Source organism: Xiphias gladius, chromosome 16, assembly GCF_016859285.1.
Source record: "Xiphias gladius isolate SHS-SW01 ecotype Sanya breed wild chromosome 16, ASM1685928v1, whole genome shotgun sequence".
Lineage (NCBI taxonomy): Eukaryota > Metazoa > Chordata > Actinopteri > Istiophoriformes > Xiphiidae > Xiphias > Xiphias gladius.
In genome coordinates, this window is record NC_053415.1 from 7,854,983 (window position 1) to 7,882,589 (window position 27,607).

Here is a 27,607-nt window from a genome sequence, read left to right on the forward strand (position 1 = left end):
AAGATAAATACCAGTGTCTAACAGTGCTGCTATTCTGTCTACACACCTGTAAGCATTCCATAATCTATAATTTTTTTTAACCACACATATCACCGAGTAATCCCCACTATCGTCTATTTAGCTTGAGTAATACTACTACATACAGGTAGACTACATGTCAATATTGTATTGATAAGAGGCTGGATACCATCTTGGATTTTTATTAATGGAAAATCTGCAAAAATGGCTTTAAATGCAAGTAGGGATTATTTTCATTATCAATTAATCTGCATATTATTTGGTTGATAATTGACTGACTGATTAATCTTTTAGTCTATGTAGTGTCAAAAACAATGAAAAAATGCCCATCACAAGACCCCAGTGCCTAACATAACATTTTTAAATGTCTTATTTGTTCAACCAAAAGACCAAAACCCAAACATATCCCACTTCCTATGATATATGGAAAGGAACGGCAGGAAATCCTCTCATTCCAATGCTGCAACCAGAGATTTCACTATTTTGCTTGAAAAATGACAAACAGTTAATCAATCAAAATAGTTCCAGTTGTACTTAATTTTTCTGTTGATCAACTAATCGAATAATCAACAAATCATTTCAGCTCTTGCTTAAATGCTGTCTTTTCCTATATCTTAAAGGGTTATTATGGTTAAATGACACTTATTTACGACTGTTGTACGGCAACTGAACAATAAAGGCTTCAAACTATCTGGTCATTATATCAACATTACAGCTGATTTTCTCAAACTTTTAATAAGGGTGAATATCTTGTGAAAGGACCAGCTGTCATCTCTTAAATAATACAATATTACACTAATGTATATGAGTGTCATTGTACTTTGTCACAAATAGTAATTTTTGTCTTTCTGACTTTTTCAATATCACACAGCTGATACCGAATTGATATCACTAAATGAACACTAATTCTCTTTGGCTCCAACGGTAACACCTAACCTTTCCATTCTACTGGTAATTATGTATCATTCCTAAGTTAAGCACACTGAATCACACTGAATCTTGATTTTGAGCAGTGCTGCTCATCAACACTACTGTTTTTTTAGAGTACTTCATTGACACTGAAGTATAAAACATGTAACTACGTTATATCTCTTACCGCCCTGACAAGTAAAGAAAAAAAGCTACAGTAATCAGTAGAGAGACAGGGGACACAGGGGAAGAGGCATGGAAAAATCAAAGGGGCAATAGAAAGAATGAAAAAGGAAGAAAGTCTGTTAACAAGAACTAGAATTACCACCTTGCGGTTGTACGCCTCCACCAACCAGTCAAGTTGTAGGAAATAAAATCCACCCTTCTGTTCCTGAGTTTTTTTGCATTCAATAATGGCCAGAAAACTGCTTTTGCAAAACATTATGATGTCACAGTGAAGTTGACCTTTTGTGTTTTGGATATAAAATGTCATCACTTCATCATTTTATCCTATTAGACATTGGTCTGAAATTTTGTCATAATTTGCGTATGAATTCTTGAGTTATGGCCAAAAATTGTTTTTTGTGAGGTCACAGTGACCCTGACCACCAAATCCAATCAGTTTATGAGTCCAAGTGAACGTTTGTACCAAATTTGAAGAAATTCCCTCCAGGCGTTCCTGAGATATCGCTTGCACAAGATTAGGACATATGGACGGACAGACAACCAATGAAAATGGAGGTGAGTAACACAAAAAAAGTAGTTTGGAAAAAAAGATGACAAAAGAAACAAAAGAAGATTCGGAGAGACTGACTAAGATGGGGTGAAGAGAGCAAGAGAGAGACAGGTGGTTAGCGTGAGAGGCAAAACATTAGACAGTGATAGAGGCCTAATTCTGACCTTCCCACATTGACAGTGATGGTCTCCAGAGCTCCGTTACCTCTAATCTCCCATGACAGTCACACATTACCACTAATCCCTGCTGACAAGCGACCATACTAAAACAGACTAAACTTCCTGTCTTAACAGTGTCTGGATCATACAGCTAGGGCCCCTCCACGATTTAGAAAGGTCATACAAACTGAAATGTCAATTCTGTTGTTACTGTCAGAAGTCAAGTTAGTATCATAGATGCAAGATACATGGTTTTGGCAGTAATATATATGAAAAATTAGATGTAATGAAAGAGTTTTACTGCAATAATCTATTTTATAAAATTGTGCTTATGATTTTTGATTCAGCTTGGGAGTCCTTGAGCTCAACAAATGTTTTGATATCCTTCAAACTGACTGACAAATTTCAATAGCATCATTAAACACAAGAAGAATGGAAAATAATGAAACTGTATGTATAAAGAGTATGTTTAAAAAGGGCTCCAGACTAACTTTTTTCCACTCGTAGCACTGGTGCTCCCTACTGCAAACGCTACACATTCATATTTTCGGCTGGACCACAACTACGGGTCAATCCCTTATAAATAAGAATGTCTTTGACTGACTGACTGAGAATTGCACCATTGGTCCTTGCTCTTTCAAAATAAATTAGCATAAACAGTTTCTATTGTGACATCAGGGGGTGTTTACAGGCAGTGTTGCCAGCACTTTTGCCACTAGATTTACAGACTTTTCTCACCCTTTTAGTGACTTTTTTTTTCTTTTTTCTTTTTTTTTTCAAAAAAGGACCTGGCGACAAATCAAACGACTTTTCGGACAAACCTTAGCGCTTTGTATAGAAGAGAGTATTATCCCACGAGCGCAAAGTCAGGATTTCCCTCCACGGGCACAGCTCTCTATGCATCTCATTTAACTGCACGGCAGCTGCATAGATGTGACAGGGCTGCTAACTTTCTCTCTGAGTGATAATTTTACATGTGAATGTAGTAGAAATAACAACACAGCCGTTGTCTTTAAGTTATGTGTATGGTGATTTCATCACACGACACTGCAGTTATAAAATCAGGATTTCAGCAGTGCAGAGCAGCAGTTTGGAAATGGCTTGGAAGTGACTGATGGTTAACATGTAGTTTTAATGGGCCACGTTGCAGTCACTATATCATTCTTGTTCCATTGTCTGACAACATAAACAGAAAAACATGTAAATGAAACAGCTTTACTGAGAATTTGACTGTATTAGAATACTGTATGTGTGAGCACAGAGTAGGAGAGAAGCAAACAGATAAAGGCCGTTCAAGCCATATACTAGGTTTTGACCTAGTCTTGTTTCCATCCTAACTGTATTAATGATAAATGCCTGGGTAATAAATAGACAATTTACAGAAATAAGAATGTGCTATTTTATTTTGTCAAAAAATGAAGAGGTGCTTTAAGAGAAAAAATCATTAAGTTAAATAGTGTTTTTTTTTTTTTTTTAATAAACAAAACCAACCAACGCTGCTGGCATAGGCGTAGCAAATTCAATCAGGGCATCTGTCCTTGCATTGTTTATGCTTCATGTTGTTGTTGTGCTTTCATGTTTAAAGTTTGTGGTTGAGTTGGCAAACTGAGTTTTCCTCGCAAATGTTGAGCAATACACACTGAGAGCAATACATACAATACATGGCGTTCCTTTTTTAAAATATTTTAGCTACTTAAACTACGTGAGGATTCCTGTCGGAAAGAAGGACTTTGCCTTTTTCAACACAAGGTATCTTTCTCTTATGATGACCATGGCTGTAGGCAGGGTTTTAGAAAAACAGAGGTCCAAAAACTGAGCTTGCTAGGGTGGTTCAGGGCATTTCTCTTTGAAAAAAAATGTTATTTCCCTGATCTACATATGTGCATTTTAAAACCTTTGGAGGGCAAAATTGGATAACAATTGCTTTAATTTGGTTTGCTTTGGATTTGAACTATAGAAACGCATCTCAAACAGTACTAACATAAGCAAAATGTGTTTTATACAACATTTATACAATTACACTATATAATGACACTATAATTATGCTAGGTTAGTGTTACTGTTAATTGAGCCTATAGGTTCCACTACAATTACCAAAGAACATACATCTCTGTGGTAATTAGGCCTACATTGCTTGAATGCGATCAGGTCAGTTTTTGTTTGTGCTGAAAAGCAGAGGGGTATAGTTCTAAGCCTATCCTCAGCACAGTGGTCAGTACCTGCTCTTTCTCTCTCATCTCCATCACCTTCTCTCTGTCTTTTTCTTTCAGTCTCTTTATCTCCTCATCTTGTTCCGTATCTCTTCCTTTCCCAAAGCTGAGATTTGATTGATGAAGTCTTTTCATTTTCGTCTGTCAGTGAAGGAAGTAAACAAAGGCCCTACTGATATTTAAATGCAAATATTACCTGCATCCGCTAGGATAATCTTGCAATGTAAATAAAAATGTATAGGATACCTCATTTTAACATGCATTTCAAACCTTTACACAAATTCAATTGAAAGAAAAGCACTTAAATTTCATTGAAAGTTTATCAGTCTGATATTGGATGGATGGAATTAATGTTAGCTAGCTAACTAGCTGGTTAATTCACTCAACTCAAACTAACTAGCCGGCATCATGATGGCCGGTCACTGTTTAAAATAGTGCAACTGCACAGGAGCTATTGTTCAGATGATGTCTGGGGATGAATTGCATTGAAATACAAGCATACCTCAAGTAAAATTCTCTAGTTACCTGTATAACGCTTCAGCAAATTCAGCAGCCTGTCTGATTCGTCGACAGAATCAAAGAACCAACTGTGTTAAGTAAAGATTTTGTAGTAATGACAAGATCATTCACTCCTCCCACCCACACAGAAGCAATGACACCGGTGATCAGAGGAGAAAATTGTAGTTGTTATCTTGGTGTTGTACAATATCTTTGCAGTACTAAAGTAGAGTTATTTTCATGCAATTCTTTCATGACTTTTATTAAATACGCCTCGGAAAAGATACTGAGATCCAGACCTCAGTAACCTGAATGGAGGGTTCAGCCACGATGACGACGAGAGCCTTGCGTTAGCTCTCCACTTTAATCCCACTCTATTTCCCTCACACACACGCACCAATTTTTGCACCCTCCTGGTGTTTTGCATGATATACAATGATGAGTTTAAAAAAAAAATGCATATTTGCAAGTCACACTGGTGCTCCTATTTATAAAATTTTGTTGTACAGTGACTGCTAAATGGTCACAGTCTGGAGACCTGTTAAATGTCAATGCCAACTAGATGGATGCTTAAAAGTGTGCAACACAGCAGATACAGAGTCTACAATCCATAATTAAAAGAAATGGAATCTGTTATTAGCGGAAGGCATGAAGCAACTTGAAGTAATGCATAGGTTTTGGCTAATTGTAGGTACACACAATCCATCACCCATATGGTTTGTTATGGTAAGGCAAAATTAAATTTGGACAAGTGACTGTGACAGCTCTAAGCCCTCTTACACTCATGTCTACAGTACCTGTACTGAACAGGCACTTGACTTGAAATAAGACAGAAAGGGAGAGATGAAGGGATAGATGAAGAAAGGGAGAGAAAGGACAGAGTGGAAGACAAAGGGAGCCAAAAAGAGGTACACAGACAGACAGGAAAGGTCAAGTAGATCGGTCTGGTCCAAGTAACAGTAACCAGACACAGACATCAGTTTTTGCTCTATAGGAAGACAGAAAACATACACTTCCTGTCTTCTTTTTCTTTTCCCTCTCCTCATCTGATAACTCATTAATCCCCATCTCAGTCTGCATCTCAGAGACAGTGCTGACAATATTTCAGCTGTCCTAATCTTATTTTTAACAGTGTCCCAAAGAAAATAGCCATCACAACCTGACCTTTGTCTGAAATAGAATTCAGTAAGCATCAAATTAGGATCACTCCTACAGTATTGTCTACCAAACATACAGTAAATGGCTCTGAAAATAAGAATATACTGTATGTAATAAGCCCCTATGAAATCTCAAACATATACTTTATTATTTCTTCTTTTCTTTTATGTTTTCAATTTACAGATTACACATTTTAGCCATCTACCCATCAATGCAAAATGGTGACTTGACTGCTATCCTTCAACGACTTGGCCTGGCAGTCAACCCCCTTATCAAAACTGAGCCACACGGAACCTGTTTCTTGTTTTACATAAATCGTTGCATTGACCCATTTATGTACTGACCTGCAGGTTACACCTAAAAAGTAAAAGGGTTCCCAAAGGACTACATTTCCTTTGTTAAGTCACATGAGTCATTTGAAACAGCATTTAGACCATGTGACACTAGACCTTGGCATCAGCAAGTCCCTGCTTAAATCAGCAGTGGAGGAAGTACTGAAAATACTGTTAGTATTTGGTCTCTGAGAGCCAGCAGGATCAGACACAGTGTGGCTGTGGCTGCCAGAGTTAACATGGACTGGCTTGTCTTCAGAGGCACAATACTTGTCTAATTTGGACAAAATATTCTGATGCAATGACAAATGCCAGAATCTAACTGAAGTTAAGGTCATTGCTCCTCCTCTACAGAGCACAGAGCTATTACACTCAGCGAGCAATTTATTAGGATTACCATACTAATACCTAATACAGCCTTATTTCATCGTGGCATGGATTCAACAAGATATTGGAAACATTCCTATGAGATTCTGGTCCATGTTGACATGATTGCGTCACATTATTTCTGCAGATTTCTCAGCTACACATTCATGCTGCAAATATACTGTTCTACCATAGCCCAAAGGTGCTTTATTGGATTCAGATCTGGTGACTGTGGAGGCCACTGAAGTACACTGAACTCATTGTCATGTTCATGAAACCAGTTTGACACAACTTTTGCTTTGTGACATGGTGCATTATCATGCTGGAAGTAGCCATTAGAAAATGGTAAATTGTGGCCATAAAGGGATAAACATGCTCAGCAACAAGACCCACACAGGCTGTGGCAATCCAATGATCATTGATTGGTATAAAGGGGCCCAAAGTGGGCAAAGAAAACATTCTCCACACCATTACACCACCACCACCAGCCTGGACTGTTGACACAAGGCAGGTTGGGTCCTTTGGATTCAGGCTGTTGATGCCAAATTCTGAACCTACCATCTGCCTGCCTCATCAGAAATGGAGATTCATCAGACCAGGCTATGTTTTTCCTGTCTTCAACTGTCCAGCTGTGGTGACCCTGTGCCCACTGCAGCCTCAAATTTCTGTTCTTGGCTGACAGAAGTGGAACCCCGACGTGCTCTTATACTGTTGTAGGCCATCCGCCTCAAGGTTTGACGTGAAGTGCCTTCTGAGACGCTTTTCTGCTGACCGCAGTTGTAAAGAGTGGTTATCTGATTTACTTTAGCGTTTCTGTCAGCTCCAACCAGTCTGGCCATTCTCCCTCGAGCTCTCTTATCAACAAATCAGTTTCATCTGCAGAACTGTTGCTCAGTGGATATTTTTTAGTTTTTGCACCATTCTGAGTAAACTCTAGAGACTGTTGTGCATGAAAATCTCAGGAGATCAGCAGTTTCAGAAACACTCAAACCAGCCCATCTGGTACCAACAATCATGTCACAGTCAAAGTCACTGAGATCACATTTTTCCCCATTCAGATGTTTAATGTCAACATTAACTGAAGGTCATGACCTGTATCTGCATGATTTTATGCATTATAATGCTGCTTGATTGGCTAACTGCACGAATAAGCATGTGTACAAGTGTTCCTAATAAATTGCTCAATTAGTGCATTTCACAACTTTCAGCACAGTACTGTGGCTTGGATTAATGTAATGTAGCTTATGTTACACCTATGATGAGGTTGCTTCTTGCTTCTACAAATTTTATCTTTCAATACATTTTGAAAGTATTCACAAATCTTGTGGGAACAAACATAATAATTTATTAACTTATGTTTAATATTTTAGGTATATGCAAAGCATTTAGCAATGAAGAAAAGCTGCCAAATGTCAACATGTAAATTACAGAAGTTTTAAAATGTAGCTGTGAATTTTCCGACCTCCTTTCTACAATATGTAGATCTGCAAATGTAAAGATGCCCTTTGATTTGATTTTTGGGGGTTGGACTTGTCTACAGAGAAGGGAACATTCAAGATTGGAGCAGGCATTACCAATATAAATGGAAAAATTACTCACTGGACTTGAGCGCTGAAGAATTGACTTCAATCTCTCCTCCTGTGATTGGCTGGAAGACAGAGAGCTCAGACTGGTAGAGGTCAGGGCTGGGGGCTAGGCTTGTGTTAGCCACACCCCTCTGCTGGGCTTCCTGCTCCTCATACACCGCCATCAGCTAAAAAAAAAAAACACAATATAGCCGCTTATTTCTCATTTACTTCTATTGTTTTCATCCATTATGAACACAGTGTTTGATCAGAGTGGAGCAGCAGGATTTCTGCTCCAAGATTCTTATATAACTCCACTCACAGTCTTGCCGGGTTTTCTATTTTCTACTCCCTATTCACTCTCCACTGAAAGAAAAGCTGCTCTAGTTTGCTTTAAAGCCAGTGTGCAACTTGCTGCCCTTTAGTTGCACTACACAATGAGAAGCAATATTTAGAGGTAGCATGAATGCATATAAAGTCAAGGAGAAAATGCTAAAAGTAGACACTAGATTCAGATCCACCCTCAGCAGCACAACCAGATTGACATGTCTTCTCGACTTAAAAATATTTAAACTTGACCAGAATTTTCACTTTTCAACAGATGTAAGGCTAAAGGATGATGAATGTACATAAACACCCATCTGGTCACATTTCGTCAAATAAAGCAAAAACAAAGGCTACCAAATTTTGTTTAGAAAATTGTGAATGGTTGTGTGTTTGTACATGCACACAACTTGTGCGTTACCTTGTGGATGAGGACACTATAGAGGACGTCCAAGGAGCCCAGCATTCTGGTGACAGAGTGTGTCTACTGATTAACAACTGACTCCATTGATGTCTCCCCTTTGCATGTGTGCGACACTCTGCTAGCTTCAACCGTGTTATATAGTGGGACCCCTATCTATTGAGTATTGCACTGAGTCTGCGTTTAGCCTAACATAGCATACAGCTTGTCAACACAGTGTTCTAGGGGCCTCCACGCAAAAGCTGAATAGACCTGCATGTTCATGTGCGTATGTATGTGTGTGTCGTGTCTATAGTGGTCAAGAGTAAAGAAAGGGGACTTTGCCAGTAAAGCCAGAGGCTTCCTGCTACACTGGAACCCACAAGTGGGTAACATACTCTCTCACTCACACATACACATGCGTGCTACAGGCACAAACCAACTGAAAGTCCTCACACTAGTACACTAGTAAGTCATTGCAGTGAGGCAGAAAAGCAAAAATAATTAAGCCGACATTACGAAAATGCAATTCTAAAACAAAAAGCAATGTCAACATTTTAGAATAAAAGCTTACACAGGTGCTAGTAAAGAAGTCCAGCCATGGTATCTTTTTTCAAGGCCAACCTGACAATTAAAAAGATTATCACTGGAAGGTTCTTCATTGGGTTTTTGATAAGCTGGGAACAGGAAAACCACGAGAAAAGCTCCATAGTGATACTAAAACATTTATTTTAATAAGACAATTACACAAATGAACAAACTTTTGACTATATTTTAACCACACAGACTTTTAATATTAAGTGCTAAATGCAAAAATCAAAAGACAATTGTTTCTTTTATTTTGTGGCTGTACATGACTAAGTTTACATATAAATATATAAAACTTAATGTTGGTATACTTCCGTGAACCTGCTGAATTTAAAAAAAACTTAACTTTCATCTATATACTTCTGATTCCATTAAACTCATGTGAAGCACTTTTTTTTTACTGATTTTCAAAAGTACAAAAGCTTTTTTTTTTTAATTGTGTATGTCTGTGTGTAGATGTACATGCTATATACTGTGTATACGTACTCTTTCTTTCCAGCATTACCTCACCAGGCAGGGAGCAGAACAGTATAGAGTATCGCACCTTTCTCACCATTTTCTCATCCATATCTCACCAACTATCCAGCACGGCTGATGCCTCTCACACATTTACACACATTCACACACATATTCTGTCATACTCCCCACTTTAATCCATCTATCACACATCTTTCTCATCGTCTTGCTCCATCTTGCCTCTTATAACAAACATCAACTGACATTTTTGCTCTCTCATTTAACTTGCTTGTTGATGATCATGCTTTCCTCTTTAGACAACCTTTCCCTTTTCTCTACACTTTCCTCATCCCCTAGCATCTTTTCTGTCCCATTACTTCATTTAAACACCTCTCTTTCACATTCATGCTTTTACAAGTATGTATAAAGCCTTGGTTTAGTTGAGCAACAACACATATTTAAGCAAAACATCTCACATCCTGATCCAGTTTTAGTAAAGCTGTCTTTTAGAGAGAGTCGGAACAAGACTAATAGCCTCAAGATAAGCGCACACACAGAGGAGTGGAAGAGATTCTTAAAAAAGAACATCTGAAAGAATGACAGGGAGAAAAATGGGTAGACAAATTCAACATGCCGAGTCTCTTAAAGAGCAGAGTTGGAAGAAAGGAAAGACAGCAAGATGAGACAAGGGAGGACTTTGCCTCTGTTCTCCCCGACAGGTGACTCAAAGACCTGCCAAACAAAATGACACGGCAGCCTGAGCATGGCTGGGGGGTGGGGGAGAAAGGTGAGACTGCATAGAACGAAAGAAGTGAGAAAAAGTGAAATGGCCATGGAGAATGTGAGAGACAGAAGCTGAGAGAGAAATATAGTGAGGATAATGAGGGGGGCTGACAGATGTGCTGTACTGTAAAAACTTTTGGGATGTCATAGAGTAAGACCAAAAAGCATCCAAAAACTTGAGATTGTCTGAGAGTGTCACCGTGTCATGTGCTAGTGCAATGATGTGTCCATTTTTGACAAAATGCAAAGTTACATGCTGCCAGCGCTGCCTCTATTCCTCTTACACCACAACCGTTAATACTAGTGCTATATTGTAAGCTTATGAGATCTTTCCATATTGTAAGCTTATGAGTAGACACCGCATTTTTTCAGCCTTTGAGTGATAAGTTAATCGTTACTTTTCGCAATTGCACACTGCTACCGGTGTGTGTCTCCATAATGCTATTATATGAAACATCTAATCTTCTCATCAGCTATCTTGTCATCAAACTTGACAGACTCGTAGATAGAGATGGTAGTAAACTTCTGTTTTTTTCTCTCTGTATTTCAGTTTCAGCTTACTGTCAAAACACATTTTACTTTGATCGTGTTGTTGACAACCTCATGTAGAAATGCCTTTATCCATCTGTGAGCTTCAATACTTGTGCACAAAAATGCAACTGAGCAAGAAATAAAGCTTCATTTTGACTTAATGTGGGTTTAGGAATATATACTAAACACAGACTGACTATGCCACAAAACACGTGAAGGTGTGGTTTGTTGTTGTTTGTTGGTGTGGTAGTTTCTTTCGCTCTTCCATTTCTATACGTTCAAGTTCTTTGGCATCATCCTGCTCAAAGAACCAAGACCTTCGCCTCAAACCTAGTTTTCTGATACTGGGTAACATATTTCGCTCTATAATGCCTCGTTAATCTTCTGATTTCATCCTCCACCATTAACTAAGGTAGTGGGGGTTCTTTTCCTTATAGGAAACCACCACTCCAGATTGCTCCAGGTCAGCCTGAAGCTCTTCAGATGTGTTGCGTGGTGTTTTTTTCCACAATCCGCATCAACCTTCGCAGACTTCTCTCACTGAGTTTCTTCTAATCACCATGTCCTGGAAACATCTTAACAGTTTTATGACTGTGAAACTTCTCGATAGCATTACGAACTTGAAACAGGGATTTCAAGATCTTTGGCGATTCCCATGTAGCTCTTGGAATTGTTGTGTTGTTTGATAATAGCATTTCTGATGCTCAGGTGCCCGACAGGTGAGTCCTAATTCTTTTTTGCTTTGTTTGATCAAAAGGATGCCAATAAATGTGTCAAGCATACATTTCATATCTGTATTTTTTATTTCACTTTATGACAGCATTTTTTTGTTGTTGTTCAGTAACTTTGGACATTTTATTAAATACTCTGATTATACAAAATTGGTTGATTTGCATTCATTTATGAAGATATTCTATATTCTGTACCTTAAATTCAGGGGTGCTAAAAATTTCAACCAAGGTAAGGAAAACACAGGTAGGTGTGCGGGTGGACCAAGAGTATGTAGAGGCTTTAAAAGACTAACTGGGGGACTGATACTGGATGACACATGTGCCATAACTTTGAACATAAATTGTGTATTGTGTCATACAATATGAACGTACAGGGTTAGAAAAGTATACGCACAATCAATTAACATTAGACTGTTTGCCTACAGACAGACTCGTCAGACTGTCCCTCACTTTCTTTGTATCTGCACAATTTAACAGAGCCCACAATGTTATTTTGAAGTTTAACTAACTCACATAATTAACATCAACATTAATTGATAATCTAAACATGAGAGGCTTGCTAACATTAATAATTCTGGCCTTTATTTTATGGGGGCAGGACTGGCATAAGGCTATTAAAATCTAAAACTTATTGGTTCACCTACCATAAGTAGTGATATTTCAGTGAGCTGCAAATGATATAGAACACAATGTGCATGCTATGTGCACTGCTAAGCATCTCCTAAAGTGTGTGTGCAAATGTCGGAGAGGGGATGAAAAAGCATTGAGTTAGTTCCTATCCTTTTATTAGAATTAAAAGAGCACATGAAATTGAGATAGGTAGATTAATAGCAGTTCAGAATTTAAGTGCATAATATGGCAACAGTACACACACACACACAAACCCACACTATATTGCCATTTTTTTACATCATACCCTTTTTAATCGGGTCGATTAGGGCCTGATTGATTAGTGTTGAGTCGATCAATAAAATGCTACAATCAGCCAAAAGCATGAGCAGATACACAGCTCACAGAGAGAGCACACAAAACAATCTTTAAATATGCTTAAGCTATCTGTACACCACCGAGCTTTGATTTCCACTCATGACCATTTACCATAAAAAAAAAATCTATAATGTTCCAAGTCTGTGCATGTTGTGTGTTTGTGTACTCTCAAATCTTTTGCAGTCAGCAAAATGCATAGCAATGACCACTCCATCACCATAGCCTTAACAACAAAATGAATGGTTGAGGTGGGCACACATGATGGTACCTGTCCATCATGTGTAAAATGTGTGTGTGCAGGTCTGTGTATTGTCAGGACATGCTGTCTCATATAGTTATTTTATAGGTTACAACCAGCCTAATTGGTTTTAGGTATAATCCATTAGAGGATTGAGTAAAGGTAAGACAGCGAACTAAAATAAAACTTTTCCATTTCTCTCCCTGCAAAAATGGTAATTTACTGCCAACTGTGTGATTTCAGCTTCTCATGGTGCTTTTTCATTAAAAGGGAGTGTTATTAAAGAACTCAAATGATCTGAATACAACAATAAATTGATGATAATAAATGTGCCTTCTAGGTCCAAAACCACAAAGCTCTTACTCAAATGCAACTGGTGTTGATAGAAAGAGACCAAGTTTGATCACTAGGTGACATACACATACACATACACATACACATACACATACACATACACACACACACACACACACACACACACACACACACACACACACACACACACACACACACACACACACACACGCACACGCACACACACACACAGTGACAGAGGATAGACTGAGAGCACCACCTAGCTCTACACAACAGAAACTGCATCTCAAGTGCATCTTGAGGCCACTGCCACACACCTACCCCCTACCCTTCCATCCCTGGCCCTCACTGTCTGTTACTGTGTAATTGTGTTCCTATCTTAACAAATAAACTGATTTCTGCCCGTGAGAAGTAAAGAAAGAGGAAGACTAGGTGCTACAACTGCTTTGTTATTATCTATCTGTATATCTGCCTGTCTCTCTTAGCTCAAAGGTAAACAAGCTGTATGGAAAGCAATGGCTCCATGCCTTGTAGTGCATGCAGAATGTTCTAAACTCCATTCTTTGTAAATTAATTGTGTTTTTGAACTATGCTGCTACACTTTACAGCCCCAGTGAGCGGCTTTCTATCAGCATGTCGTCATTCCCCTCTTTGCCCTTTTGATTTAATAGCAAAGTAAAAAAAAAAAAAAAAGACATTTTTATGTCTCATGACATAATTTTGATGCTCTTTGTGCTGCACCCATAAAAGAAGTCAGTGCATGGTTGCTAATGTGGCAAGATAAGGTCACTTGAGCAGGCATACAGGCTCTCTATAAAGCTAGCATGAGAAGTAATTTTTTAAAAGCTTGCACATTTCTTTGTAATGCCCATAAAAATAATTGTGCAGACCACAAAGAGAATTTGAATGAACCCTGAGGCAGGTCAGCTCTCCTGTGCTAGGTTATGTACAAGTTTGACTTTTCGTCTTTCATCAGCAAATATTCCTGCTTAGCAATGTTTTCCCCTCTGGCATAACTTTGCCTCCTCTCTTTTCCTTCCACTCAGTTCCCCTCCCTTATCTTGCCTCTCCTCCTCTCTGGTTGTCTCCTTCCTTCACCATTTTGCTTCCTCTCATTTACCCTGCCTCCTTTTGCTTCTTTTTCACACCTGCTCCTGTTCTCCGCTTTCTCTTCCTTTTGCTTTCTGTTCTGTAATCTTCTCCACAGCTTCTCTCTTCAACTGTCCCCCTCTCCTCTCTGAGCTTTAGTGGTTCCTTACAAATCAGCTAATGTAAATCATCATGTTCCTGCACTTTGCTCTATCGGTTACACCCAGAAAGCAACAAACAGTTTATTGATTATCACATGAATCTGATACATATGCACTCAGTCTCTCAATCTCAATACTCTTAATCTCACGATTTTATTCCTTCATATTTTTCCTTCCTGTCTCTCCCTTTCTCTCGTTTTAAGTATTTTGTAATGTCTACATTTCTTATATACAAAGAGCGTATGAAAGAAAGAGTCAAACTCCAAGAGCAGATGTATGTACAGATTAGAAAACACACTTAGTAGAAAGGAATGTATATATATTATAAAAGCACTCACATATATGTCGCACAAAAGGACAGCGACAAAAAGGGTCATGCACACACTTACATGGACACACGTCTGAATATGACCTCTCCACTGCATTCCATCCATCGCCTTAGTAATCAATAAACAGGATGGTGTTGTCTCCGTATGGAGAATATGGATGAATGAAATTCACCTGCTCAGCGGTTTCATGTTTGTGTGTGTGCGCATGTTCGTGTAGGTTTGTGTGTGTGTGGTGACCCTCTATTGATCTCCAGTCACCTTACCTCTCTGTAGAGCATGAAAAATTCCAGACAAAACAGACAAGAAAAAGATGAATGGGCCATAGATATACTGTGAAGAGTGAGAAACACAGACAAAAAGACAGAGAGGGAGGGACAGGTTACAGACTTACAGTACAGACTGTTAGATACAGACAGCAGAAAGCAAGATAAAAATACAGAGATACTCTATAGACATAAAAAGTACAAACAATTTCAACTGTCAAAAGCAGCGCAGCCTCCATCCATACCAGCACTTTAACTGTTCAGTGACTTTATGAACTTCAGATAGACAGAACTTCAGTGTCTGCCACACAGCCAAAATATAATGACAACTTCTGTTTCCTCAGTCATGCAGATGGTGTGTGTACGTGTCTGTATTTAAATGTGCATCTGTGTGCATGACTCTTTGTGTGTTTGTGTCCCTGTATTCATACATATACTCTATGTATCTATGGATGTGCATGAGGAAGAGTGTCTGTGTGTATGAGCGTGGGAGTAGCATTAACCATCTACCGCCACCTCCCTGAGGCTGTGTGTAGACCACACTTGGCCATATGGAACAGCATTATGGAGTCAAGCAGTGGCACAGATGGACACATTCTGTGCAGGCCATGTTCGCAATGATCCACCAGTAGACGTCTAAACGGCAGCACTCATAACCCAGAGGAGCCTATTAACCAGAGGAAACTGCGCAGGCTCCACCCTCTGGGAAGAATTGAGTAAATTTGCAATGGTGAACCAAATCAGTTTCTCAAGGTGGCTATTTTATCCACATGGGAGGGGCTTTGTCTGATAAAGAGTCTCACCTTGACTGGAAGTTGACCCTGGGCATCGAAGGGTGTTTGCAAACTCAAGCCTGAGAATGTTATTAATATTTCGTCCACCCTCAGTGATAAAAATGGGGTGGACAAAGTATTAGAAACTAGGGATGTGTCGATAAAGTATTTTGGCCCTAATCCGAGTGCTTTCATATTGAGTATCTGCCGATACAGGGTCCAATCTAATAATTAGATTTACCTAAATGTTGATTATATATGTATATGACCGACTGGAATAACTGCTGAAACTTACAAAATTTAAATTTTGTTATTTTCACAAGCATATTAACCCAAATACTGGAGGTCCTGGTTCTAAACTATTTAGTTGATCACCTGAAATTATAGATATCTATAATATAAGATGCTCTGCAAATTGTAATGACACAATAACCCAGAGTGTCTTACTAGACACTACCAGACTTATCATTCTGCTTGTGTTGTCCACTCATGATTGTACAGTGGGAGTACAGAGTGGGGTATCTTCTCTCCCAAATTATCTTTAGCCAAGTACAGACTCCAATTGCAGAGAGCACACTAACCCGACAATAGCCAACTTTATGTAAATTTACTTTAACCGTCACCAAGTCACTCACTGAATTAACATTAATTAGCGACAGCTTATATGACAGGTCGCTAACGTTTGTCATTTTTAACAGCAATGATAACCATGAGCTAAAAACGAGAAGCTGCCCCCTGAATTTTTCATACCCTCTCATACCCATTCATTAATGACAAAGTTTAGTGAATTTTACCAATCCAGGTGGCAGAACTCGGAGTAACCCGCACCTGTGCACCCAAATAATTTTTCACACTTTAGAGACCGCATGTCATAAAGGAGAGCAGTCAAGCCATACTAACATGCTGATGTGGAAAAAACATAGTAGAGTACTGGCCCTTAGTAGCAGCTTGAAACCCCTCTTAGTATAATGCTATACATTTCAACAGCACCACAAACTAAGCTGTTAAAAATTACCTTGAAGATAAAACAACATCTCTATTAATGTTTTAGCAAATTCCAAACATTATAACCTTCATAATTTATTTCAAGGCTGTCCTTGCTTTTAGCTAGGTGTACACGATAAACCGTCAGCCAAATATATATTTAACAGTAGGCAAACTCAAAATGCCTATCTTTAAATTAATTAGAGATGTTCACATGAATAGATCAGCTCTAACTATTGCAGGAGCGTATAGATCTTAGTTCTAACCACTCTGGTATCAGTTCTCTATCCCTAATCAAAGCTCAAAGAAAATGCCGTCCAGCCTTTGAGAGCAGGAAAAAATAAGCCTTTCAAATAAACCTTAAGGAAAATCATCAACACAGCACGCGGGTGTCACAGATATCCACTGTGGAAACATGGTGTACATTTTTACATTATATTTCTTCACAAGTACGTAGTGTTTACACTGTATCAATCGTGGTAAACCACTTGATGTATTCAGGAGTGCTTTTGCTGAATCATACTGATGTGAAATTCACACGGGAATTCCTGTAGGATGATGTACCCCTTTTCTGCTGTATATTTTTGTGCAACCTAGCTGCAACCTGAGCACAAATCCCACTACACATCTGTTCCACCTCTTGTTTGAACAAGCCCTTCAGAAGAGTCTGCCGGCATTATGTCAGTTTCAGCTGTTGTAGAATTACACAAATGAATCTCTTCAACCTAAAAGATTTCAGTTTACCACAGAAAAAAATTAAAACAAGCCCAGTTACTGTATCTTCGCATTACTACAAAAAAAAATATATAGAAAATAAACAAAATGTACTATAATTGAAGAGTAGGGCTGCAAGCAAAGATTTTTTTTATTATTGATTAATTCCGATTATTTTTGGGATATTTAGACTATAAAATATCCAAAAATACTGAAAAAGACCAATCCCAAATTCCCCCATTGTTCCCATTAAGCCACAAGTACATTAGTGAGGTCCCACATTGATATTTGGCAATAAGACAGTCAGTGTTCCATTTCATCCAAAGATGAGTTTTGGGTTGAGGTCAGAGCTGTAGGATAGTAACGCTCTTCCAAAACCGAAATCAGAAAGCCATGTTTTATGAACTTCAATTTGTACATTGTGGTGGTGTCATGTTGAAACCAAAAAGAGTGTTAAGTATTTTTTTTTGCATAATTACAGTTAATGGTAAGGATTTATTGATGTTAAAGCACTAAGCATAGAATCTTTAAAAGCTGTCAATGTTCAAACACTGTCAGGGTTTAAGTGGGATTTATACTGCTGAACTGCACGTTCTCTTGTCAGATAGTGCCGGAAACCCCCTCCCCCCCACACCCTTCTGATGTTGGATAGGGGGTGTCTTTCAGAAACGCAACAATCCAACATTCACATCAACTTAACGGCGTGCCTGGTCTACTGCGCGTGAGAGAAGCGCTAGGCACTGAACTCTCTCTAGTTCTCTTTTTTCATTTGTTACAAAACTATATGTGGTACTTTAAATGTGAACAACCGAGTGTAACACGATGTAACAGTTTTTTTTAAGTCTCCCCTCTCGCTATCACAGCCAGCTTTTCACTCCACCTACCAGTACAGCCAGAACGCGTATAAACACATTTGATTTCCAATGTGGTCAGACAACACATCTTTAGAACTAGTTCTGAGAGACCATAAACCAACCCTTAGTCTACAGCTCTTACATCCTTGGATAGCTCATTTATCCAGCCTTCCTTTCCTTCATCCTCTTCTTTCTTTCCACCATCTTATCTCATTCAATTGGCTCTCTACACAACAATGGATGTCTGAGTGGCTTTTGAAGTAGGATTTGTTGTCTGTTAGATGTGACTGATTTGGCTACACATACACACCACAGACACCATGTTGTCTCTCATATACATGCAAACACAGTTTCGCACCCCTACAAACACAAAGTGTTTTGATGGTCGTTATATGAGGATTAACATGTCAAAACACTAAGCATTAGTAACTGTCCGCTGACAGTCCTAAACCTGGATCAATGCAGTACACACGTAAGCAGATAATATGAAATCAAACTTTAATGATCTTTGTTGTTGTTGATCTTTGTTCAACTTTGAACGTGTTTGGTGGAGGGTTGTTTTCCTGTTCTATACAATGCAGGATTGCAGTTTTAGCCATTCACATGTCTATAATCTGTAACCACTTTGGGGATTATGGGGTTAATTGCTGAAAGGTTGTCTCCTGACCCCCCGACATCTCATCTGTGTCAAAGCTGAAGGAGAGCAATCAATCTCACCATGTCACTTCAACCCATGCAAGGAAAAATTACTTTCAAAACTATTTCTATATTAACTATACTATGCAGTATATATCCCAAGACCACTGAATTGGAGGCCATTATATTTTAGATGTGTTCATGATGTTATGTCTACAATTCTGATTGGCCAGACTGATTGGAGGAACAACACTGTATTTCTGCATACTTATGTTCACTTTGTCTCAAATGTCATTTTTGACTACAAGATCAAATGAATATGAAATGCATTTGTATGGGGGTTTACATCTCAAGCAAATGTTTATAAGCCAAAGTTAAACAGGATAGCCTTGGCATCAAAAGAATCTGCAAAGAAAAGAAAATTACAAAACCGTTTTTAGCAATGATAATAATACTGTTGGTAAAAATGTTGTGACTATTTCAATACTGTTGCCAGTTTCCTCGCTGAAGAAGGTTATTTGCCAGAAAAAACCATCCTATTCAAGATTTTTTAAATTCCTTGTCAATGACTCATAATGTTCTTTGATTTACTAAAAGTATAGTGACACCAAGAGTTGGACAAACAAATGGACAGAACTGCAGCATAGGTATGTAATTTTAAATGCTGTAAAACTAAAATTTTTTTCTTACTTCAAAATAATCTTTTAGGTTCTCAACTGGACATCTAACACAAACTATGCGCTAACTCACCTACTAACTTCTGAAAGCACTAACTGTGCATGTCAACCAACATGTATGCAGACATCGAATGTAGAACCTCATGCCCTGTCTTTATCAGTTTTCAAGTATATCTGGCCCAAGACTCTATATGTAAAGCCTAAATGTCAGTGGTGCCCAAGATCACAAAGGACAACCTTTACATTTCTCATCATTTCAAATGGAAATATGTTGTCAGGCGTGGTTTTTATACGCAAGTGCCAGGTTGTAAAAATATGTAGTCTTTGAAACCTGTGCTTCTATGCAGTCTCCAACAGTCTCACAGCATGTACGATGACAACTAACCTAAGCCTCTGCTGAGTGCTACCAGCCAAAAATAAAGATGTTCCCTGTTATCATACTTAAACAAATATTCAATATTATATTATACTATAACACAGCTGAGCTTTACTGCAAGTCCAGTCTTTGGCCAGGGGTTTAGGAACAAAATGACGGTAGATGGATGGATTGGACTTTCTGGAATGGGGAAAAAAGAAGAATGAACTGACATTTAAAATTGAAAACTCAAATTGTATGACAAGTGAAGTACTAGGAATTTTGTATTAAGTTACTGTCATGCAAATTCCTGGAGAACGTAAAATGCCAAGATACAGCCGACAAACATTAAACCAAAAGTGAAAGCTCAGATACAGTCACTGGAAACACCTCTGACCTTTTATTAGCTTTGGCTGCATTTCTCTCTTGCTGACTGAAACTTTGTCTTTTACTTCCTCTCTCCCACTGCTCCATCATGCTGTCTTACCTCCACCTCTTCAAGGTGAATGACAGAAAATGTGACGCTTACTCCGGGAGCTGATGATCTCTGTGTGTGTGTGTGTGTGTGTGTGTGTGTGTGTGTGTGTGTATGTGTATGTGTATGTGTATGTATGTGTGTGTGTATGTGTGTGTGTGTGTGTGTGTGTGTGTGTGTGTGTGTGTGTCTGTGTGTCTGTTTCTGTGTGTTTCTGTGTGTGTCTGTGTGTGTCTGTGTGTGTCTGTTTTTTCATGTACGGGTTAGGCAATTAAATGAGCCTGTTATCATCACTCACACATTCAGGGACAGTTTCACTCTTTATAAAGCTGTCTCCGCCCAGCGCATTACTCAATGTATGTAAATCTTTCTCCTAACTGCTGGTAGCTCTGTGTGTGTGTGTGTGTGTCTGTGTGTGTGTGAGTGTGATGACCACACATGCACACACTATAAATTTCTCTCTTGAACAAACACACACACACACACACACACACACACACACACACACACACACACACACACACACACACACACACACACAGTACCTACATAGAGAGCACACACATCACAAACAGCTTTTCTTTTTAAAAGGTTGGCATGAGATGTGGTCCTTCTAACATTTCTATGATTGAGGTGAAGAGAAGGGTAAAGCTCGTAGCCAACACAGAGTGATTCCATTACTCTTCCTAACAGAGGATATTATCTATTCACAAGACAATGAATCAAACCCATCTCAACACTATATGTTGTGTACTTAAAAAGGACAATCCACCTAAATACAGATCACACACTGCCATAATTTGGATTTTAACAAATTCTCTTGAAATAGCCTGAGGCTTGCTGCAGAAAAATGTATAATACCCTCACATATTTAGATGATCTAATGACTTAAAAGGCTCAAGTCATAACCAAGCAGAAAATTATGCTGTGTCAGTGCAATCATAATGAACTACAGAATGACACTGGCAGGTCTTCAGAGGTTCAATTTAAGGGATTTTCAAGATACCTGTTTTTTTTTTTATCTGGAGCCCACAAAATGTTTTCAAAACCCTCTAAAATGTCTAATATGGTATCAGAAATGCCAAAGCTTTTTTTCTTAATCCCTGAAAATGTGATTTCACCTAAAAAGTTTGTAACACACTGCCAAGGAAGACATTGTTGAAACAGAGTAGAGATAAAAAAGAGAAAATAGGCCAAAAAAAAGAGCAATGAATGAGGGCTCAAAATGTGAGGTACTACTTTACTACTCCAAAACTTAATGAATGTGTGTTTTTTTGTTTTTTTTTTTACTTCTCCCATTTTTATTTGTATTCGCCTTACTGTGTAGACAGACACAAGGCATGTGATGGACCAATTCTTAATCATCTGGTCATTTAGTTAACCCATCCCCAGCAAACCCCATGTTCAGGCACTTAATTCAGATAATTCAACAGCGCTATGAATCCATTAGGAGGTGGACTTCATAACAATAACGATTAAAAGCACACAGAATATTTCATGCAGTATCTTGTATCCATCTATTCTTGGTGGGTTCCAGGTGCAGTTGGGTTTTCTTTCATTAAGAGCCAAGCTTCATGAAGACTACAGGCTTCATCGTTTATTATAGTCATAATTAACCCTCTCTTTTTCACCCTACCTGCCTCTCTCTCTGTTTCATTTCAATCACACTGTTAACCCCTTCTTTATCACTTAAAATCAGTCTTCCATATATTGCTGGCTGGCTGCTTCATGCTGTCACCTCGTGCCCATCTCACACACTGTCACCATTAACCCAACATTTCTCTGTATTTCACCCTCTCCTCCACAATTCTTTAATTGCCAGCCTTTCTCTGACTTTCATTTTATTCACTCTTGTAATTAACCCCTTTTTCTATGGCACCCTCCCGCTTCTTCTCCTTTCATATGCTCTTACAAATTGCACCTATCTGTCTCATTCTCGCTCTCTTAATGTGCTCTCTCTGGCTTTTTGTCTCATCCACCCCCTAAGTATCCTGTCCCTCTCTTGCAATGGCAATTACTCAATTAACCCCCTTGGTTCCTGGGTACGGGTCAAGATATGTATCAGGCCTGGATCAAACCTGTATGTGTCTTTGACAAATGAAGAGTCCACACACACACATGCTTGCACACTAAGTTGTGACTCCAAAATGATTGGATTCATTAGAGGAAAGGGTGAAAGACAGAGGTAAGTGGTGATGGTGAAGAAATGGGGTGAGAGGAAGTGGAGAAGAGGAGGCCAAATAATTACTAAAAACTAGTAGAGGAAAATAAATAACAAATATTGGGGAGAGGAAATGAAACAACTATTGATGTTAGCTGGGAAAATATGATGAGGAAAGGAGTGCACATGGGTACATTGAAAGTAGTTTGACAGGTAGTGTTAACTAAGACACAGGGAGAGTTTATAGGGAGAAAATATGAGTACAGATTGACAGTCAGCACAAAAAGCCATGAAAGAGCATACATGGAGTATGAAGAGAGAGGGAATGAGTGCAGAGAGAATAACTACTGTAAAGAGAAAGAGTTGAGGTGAAGGATGCGTAGAACAGAGGGAGGAGGTGAAGGTGAGAGGGAGCATTTAGGTTCATTATGGTTGAGATCTCACTGTTGTCTCCTCTTTATCCTGTCGTAATGAGCAAACTCTCTACATAACACAGAAATAATGATACATGAGCCAAGCCTGGGTGACCTTTAGGAAAATTTTCCATTAATTGGAAAAACTTGAGCCCGATGTATCTTAAAACATCAGATCACTTTTTCTGTCTTTTTTTTTTTAAAACGATTTTCATCCTGTCATAGAGTTTTCTACCTTTTGCAATCAGCAAACTGACACAAAAATTAGTAGATAGGAAAGAAAAAAAAATCATTAAATTGATAGTTCACAATAATGTACAAAGTATACATGGTTGTATACAGGTTGTATACACATTCTTAGCAAGCATTTGCATTGGTTTGTATTCGGGTCATTGTTATTAACATACTTCAGGTATATACCATTTGTGTCTCTTTGTGTCTCTTCTGTTAATTAGTAACTGCGAAGCAAGATACACAGTTCTGTTTGAATTAGACTGCACAAATGAATTGACTGTATCAGCCAGTTTAACACGAGTGTTCATCCAAGCCTTCAAGAAATAACACTGATCCATTCATATGCATGTATGTGTGCATCCGCGCACACGTACTGTATCCTCACAACCACACATACAGACATAAAGACATAAAGACAAGAATGCGTGCATTTAGCAGATGGCTGGTGGTTAAGAGAGTGTGAATGATAAAGTCTGCCCACTATCTCATTGCCTTGTCCATTATTCCACTCCACTGCTTTTGACAAGTGTGTGGGTGTGTGTGTGTGTGTGTGTGTGTGTGTGTGTGTGTGTGTGTGTGTGTGTGTGTGTGTGTGTGTGTAGCTGTGTAAGCAGAAGTATATTTTTGTGTGGAGCTTTCATCTCTATGTATCTGTGTCTAAGTGAAACCATCTACTCACATCACTTTTGTCGTAAATGAACAATATTAAAATTAAACCATTAAATTAACACATAAAAACAGCAATTTAATTGAGTTTTGTATATTCTGATTTTATTGTTTCTACCCATCATGTGTGACGGGTTGTAAGCAATCAAACTAATGGAACATTACAGACCTATTCAAAATATGCCACACAAGTAATATTGTATTACCCATCTGTGTGTGTGATCAAGTGTAACATATGAGGCTATGCGGCATTAAGGGTTACGTCTGAAGTCATTGTGTTCTTGATGTGGTATGTGGTTTGATGTGTGTGTGTGTGTGTGTGTGTGTGTGTGTGTGTGTGTGTGTGTGTGTGTGTGTGTGTGTGTGTGTGTGTGTGTGTGTGTAAAAGTTTTATAGATGAAGGTGGTGAGTGTCAGCAGCATTTTGACAGATGATTCACTTAAATTACTCATTGTACACATTATTCAACACACATACATACACACACAAACACATACACACACACACACGCACACAGTCTCCATTAAGATTTGCGTACAAATAAAATTTATGACCAAAAGAACATCCCAATCATGAATATATATCCTTTTACCCTAACAAAAACAGAAAGGAGAATATTCATCATATAGACTGACTGACATTGTGAATCACTGCAGAAGATATAACCTAGTAAGTCGTGTATCACTAAGAGCTGATAATTGAGCTACATATGTACATACAGTCTGCACATATAGTAAAGGGTTCTCTGTTAATATATGTTGACTGTCAATGTAGACTGATATATGTGTCAGTATACCGCAATTTAACAATGAGGCCATAGCCTCATCAAATATAATTCACAATTCCGCTAATAGCCGAGATCTCAGCTCCTGAAGATAAGGTTTATGGTCCCTCTACCCTTCTCAAGGACTACCATATGCACCTGCTCACACACACACACACACAAGACAACCCATCCAGGAAAACTAACACATAGGATTACTATATAATGAAATGTCTCACCTAAAAAAACTGAAGCTTATTTTTGTATGATATTGGCTGACACTGTTTTACAGGGTCATATCATGCTCTAATGATCTTCATTACAAAAATTATTTACAATAATTTCTGTGCTATGTGGCAGTTTTGTGGTGAAATTTGCATTTTTTATCCTTGACCTGAAAAACTTGGATGTGAAGAGTGTCCCAGACACAGGTTAATGATTACTACTATTACTAATTATTATTACTACTTGGAGGCAGCAGGCTAACCCTCAGTTCTGTTGCTTCTCATCCTCTATTGTCACTTATACTGTGCTTCTTTAAAGCCAATAAGATAATTTCGCTGCTCTTAATGAGTTGTATTGTTAAAAAAAAACAGACTAAGATATGCAAATGACCCAACAATACACACCTATTCCATTACCCCCAAAGGTAAAACCCAAGAAACACAAACCAATCTAATATACTGTATATCCCACCTCTCTTTATACTTGTGCATGTGTGTATACACAAATCCACAGACACACGTCCACACCAGGATACCCAGTAAATGAAACCAGTGCAATGTGTGAAAGCAATAAGCAGCACTGCTTTCTTTAGTGGAAGGTCAATATTATTCTCACCAGCTGGCCACTTCATATGGAGGGCTGAGGGGTCAAAGGTGGCTAAAAAAATGTTAGTACTATGTGACCACATTGTATGCGTGTGTGGGCATGTGTGAGAAACACGAGTGTGTATATTTGTCTTTCCTATTCATTCACTTAACCTTTGCAAGCAGACATCACACTTGAAAATGAAAATATGTGTGAACTCCGTTGCCCTGAAAGATCTATTGATAAATATGATTAAGACAGGCTGAAAAAATAGTAGGAAGACTAAAGAAAAAAAGATTATGGTTTGACAATGTATTGTATCTTTATTTATCTCAAACACTCTGAAAAGTTTTGAGACCAACATGGCATAAAAATTTTAAGAAATGTAACATGCGCATGAAATGGAAGCAATCTTTTCTTTCACCCTAGCTGAATTTTTTCAGTTTCAAACTAGTGATTACGCGCAAGGTCTTGTACAAAAACAAGCACCATTATCAGAACCTGCAAGTGACTGATGTGGTTTTCATTGGTTAAAATAATCTAACCTATAATCTATAATCATAACAAAGAAAATGTGCAGACCAAGTAAAATATCAACAGAAAACACACTTCTTGGATAAATAAGCTCTTCGTAAAATGGACTCAGTCTGTGGAGAGGCTGAAATAAATAAATAATAATATGACTGGTATTGGACTAGGAAATGGAAATGGAGAACTAATTTTTTAATTAAGCTTGGATTAAAAATTGTTCAGCCGCTATGATGCAGGAAAACAATACCAGCTAGACATAATTATACCAGCAAAGCTGAAAAAAAAATCATAATTTCTTAATACTTAACACAACACTAATATGATTATTAAGCTTAACACATCAGTTCAAGGTGAACAATTAGATTTGTTAGATGCCTGTCTGCTTCATTAAAGTATCAGGTTTTTGTTAAATTGCCTGGGATTAAAATGTCATGATTATATGTGGACTGTAAGAGGCCACCGACACAAATTGCTTCTTCTCAATATGTCTGCATGTTTTTCTAATCCCTTTCAAGTCTCATTGTTTTGATCTGGGTCATTGTTAAATTAATGTCGACATGTTAACTAGCAAAGCGCACACACGCAGACACCCACAGAGACACACGGAAACACACAAAATGCTATAAGAACCTAATCATCAACTACCTTAATGCACAAACATGTAATTTACACAGTATGTTGTATATAAGAATCCAATCAAATATTGCCTATCTGTTTGGTGTTCATTGTCTTCATTATCTTGTCACACCAGCATAAGCAGCTATGAATAATCACATTGCAACTGAATCATCTTTTATAAATCAGTGCTTTCAGCTCAGCTTTGTGTTCGTGTGTGCGTGTGTATGTAATTTTCAGAACTTCCAACAGGGTAATAATTGCCTCATTCTGACTGGCTTGTGTTTTCTTCCTAAAAATGATAGAGTTAAGCTGTCGACAAGCGGAGAGAAGAAAGAAAAGAGATGGAAATGGAAAGCAGAAAGAGAGATGGAGAGGAGAGAGAAACAGAGGACAGACATGTAATGCAGTGGGAAAGCTGGATGAGAAGTTGAGGAGGAGAGGGAAGAGGAGATAGCAACAGAAAGAGGCACTGGAAAAGGTTGGGAAAGCTAGAGATCAGGCTTAGATAGTCTGTAAATCAAAGGGGTAAAGAGAGTCAAAGATTTCCAAATTAGAGACTGACATTGGATTCCCGAGGGATGAGAATCAATTTCATTATTCATCACGACTGGGACGGGAGAGGAAAAAAAGTTAGCAGGAGTAGGCAGGACAGGGATTATAAAAAGTTTTTATATATAAATACACAGTTCTAATATGAATGAACCCTTTTTTTTTTTATTTTGAACATAATGCTAGTCGTTCTTTTTTATACTTTTTATTCTATCCTGTCTTCTCTGGTGGCTGATTACTGGTTGGCTG

At 38.3% G+C, this 27,607-nt stretch overlaps 1 protein-coding gene across 9 annotated transcripts in view; it reads right to left on the reverse strand.

The window, feature by feature from the left end:
* The window catches only part of pard3bb (par-3 family cell polarity regulator beta b), a 219,763-nt gene that overhangs the window by 167,090 nt on the left and 25,066 nt on the right, over window positions 1-27,607 (reverse strand). For 8 of the 9 annotated variants that reach the window (XM_040147956.1, XM_040147955.1, XM_040147954.1 and 5 more), the window contains exon 4: window positions 7,985-8,138. The exons of the other annotated variant lie outside the window; for it this stretch is intronic. In XM_040147956.1, the coding sequence (XP_040003890.1) occupies window positions 7,985-8,138 (154 nt within the window). The remainder of the gene's footprint in view (window positions 1-7,984; window positions 8,139-27,607) is intronic. 9 annotated transcript variants of the gene reach the window in all.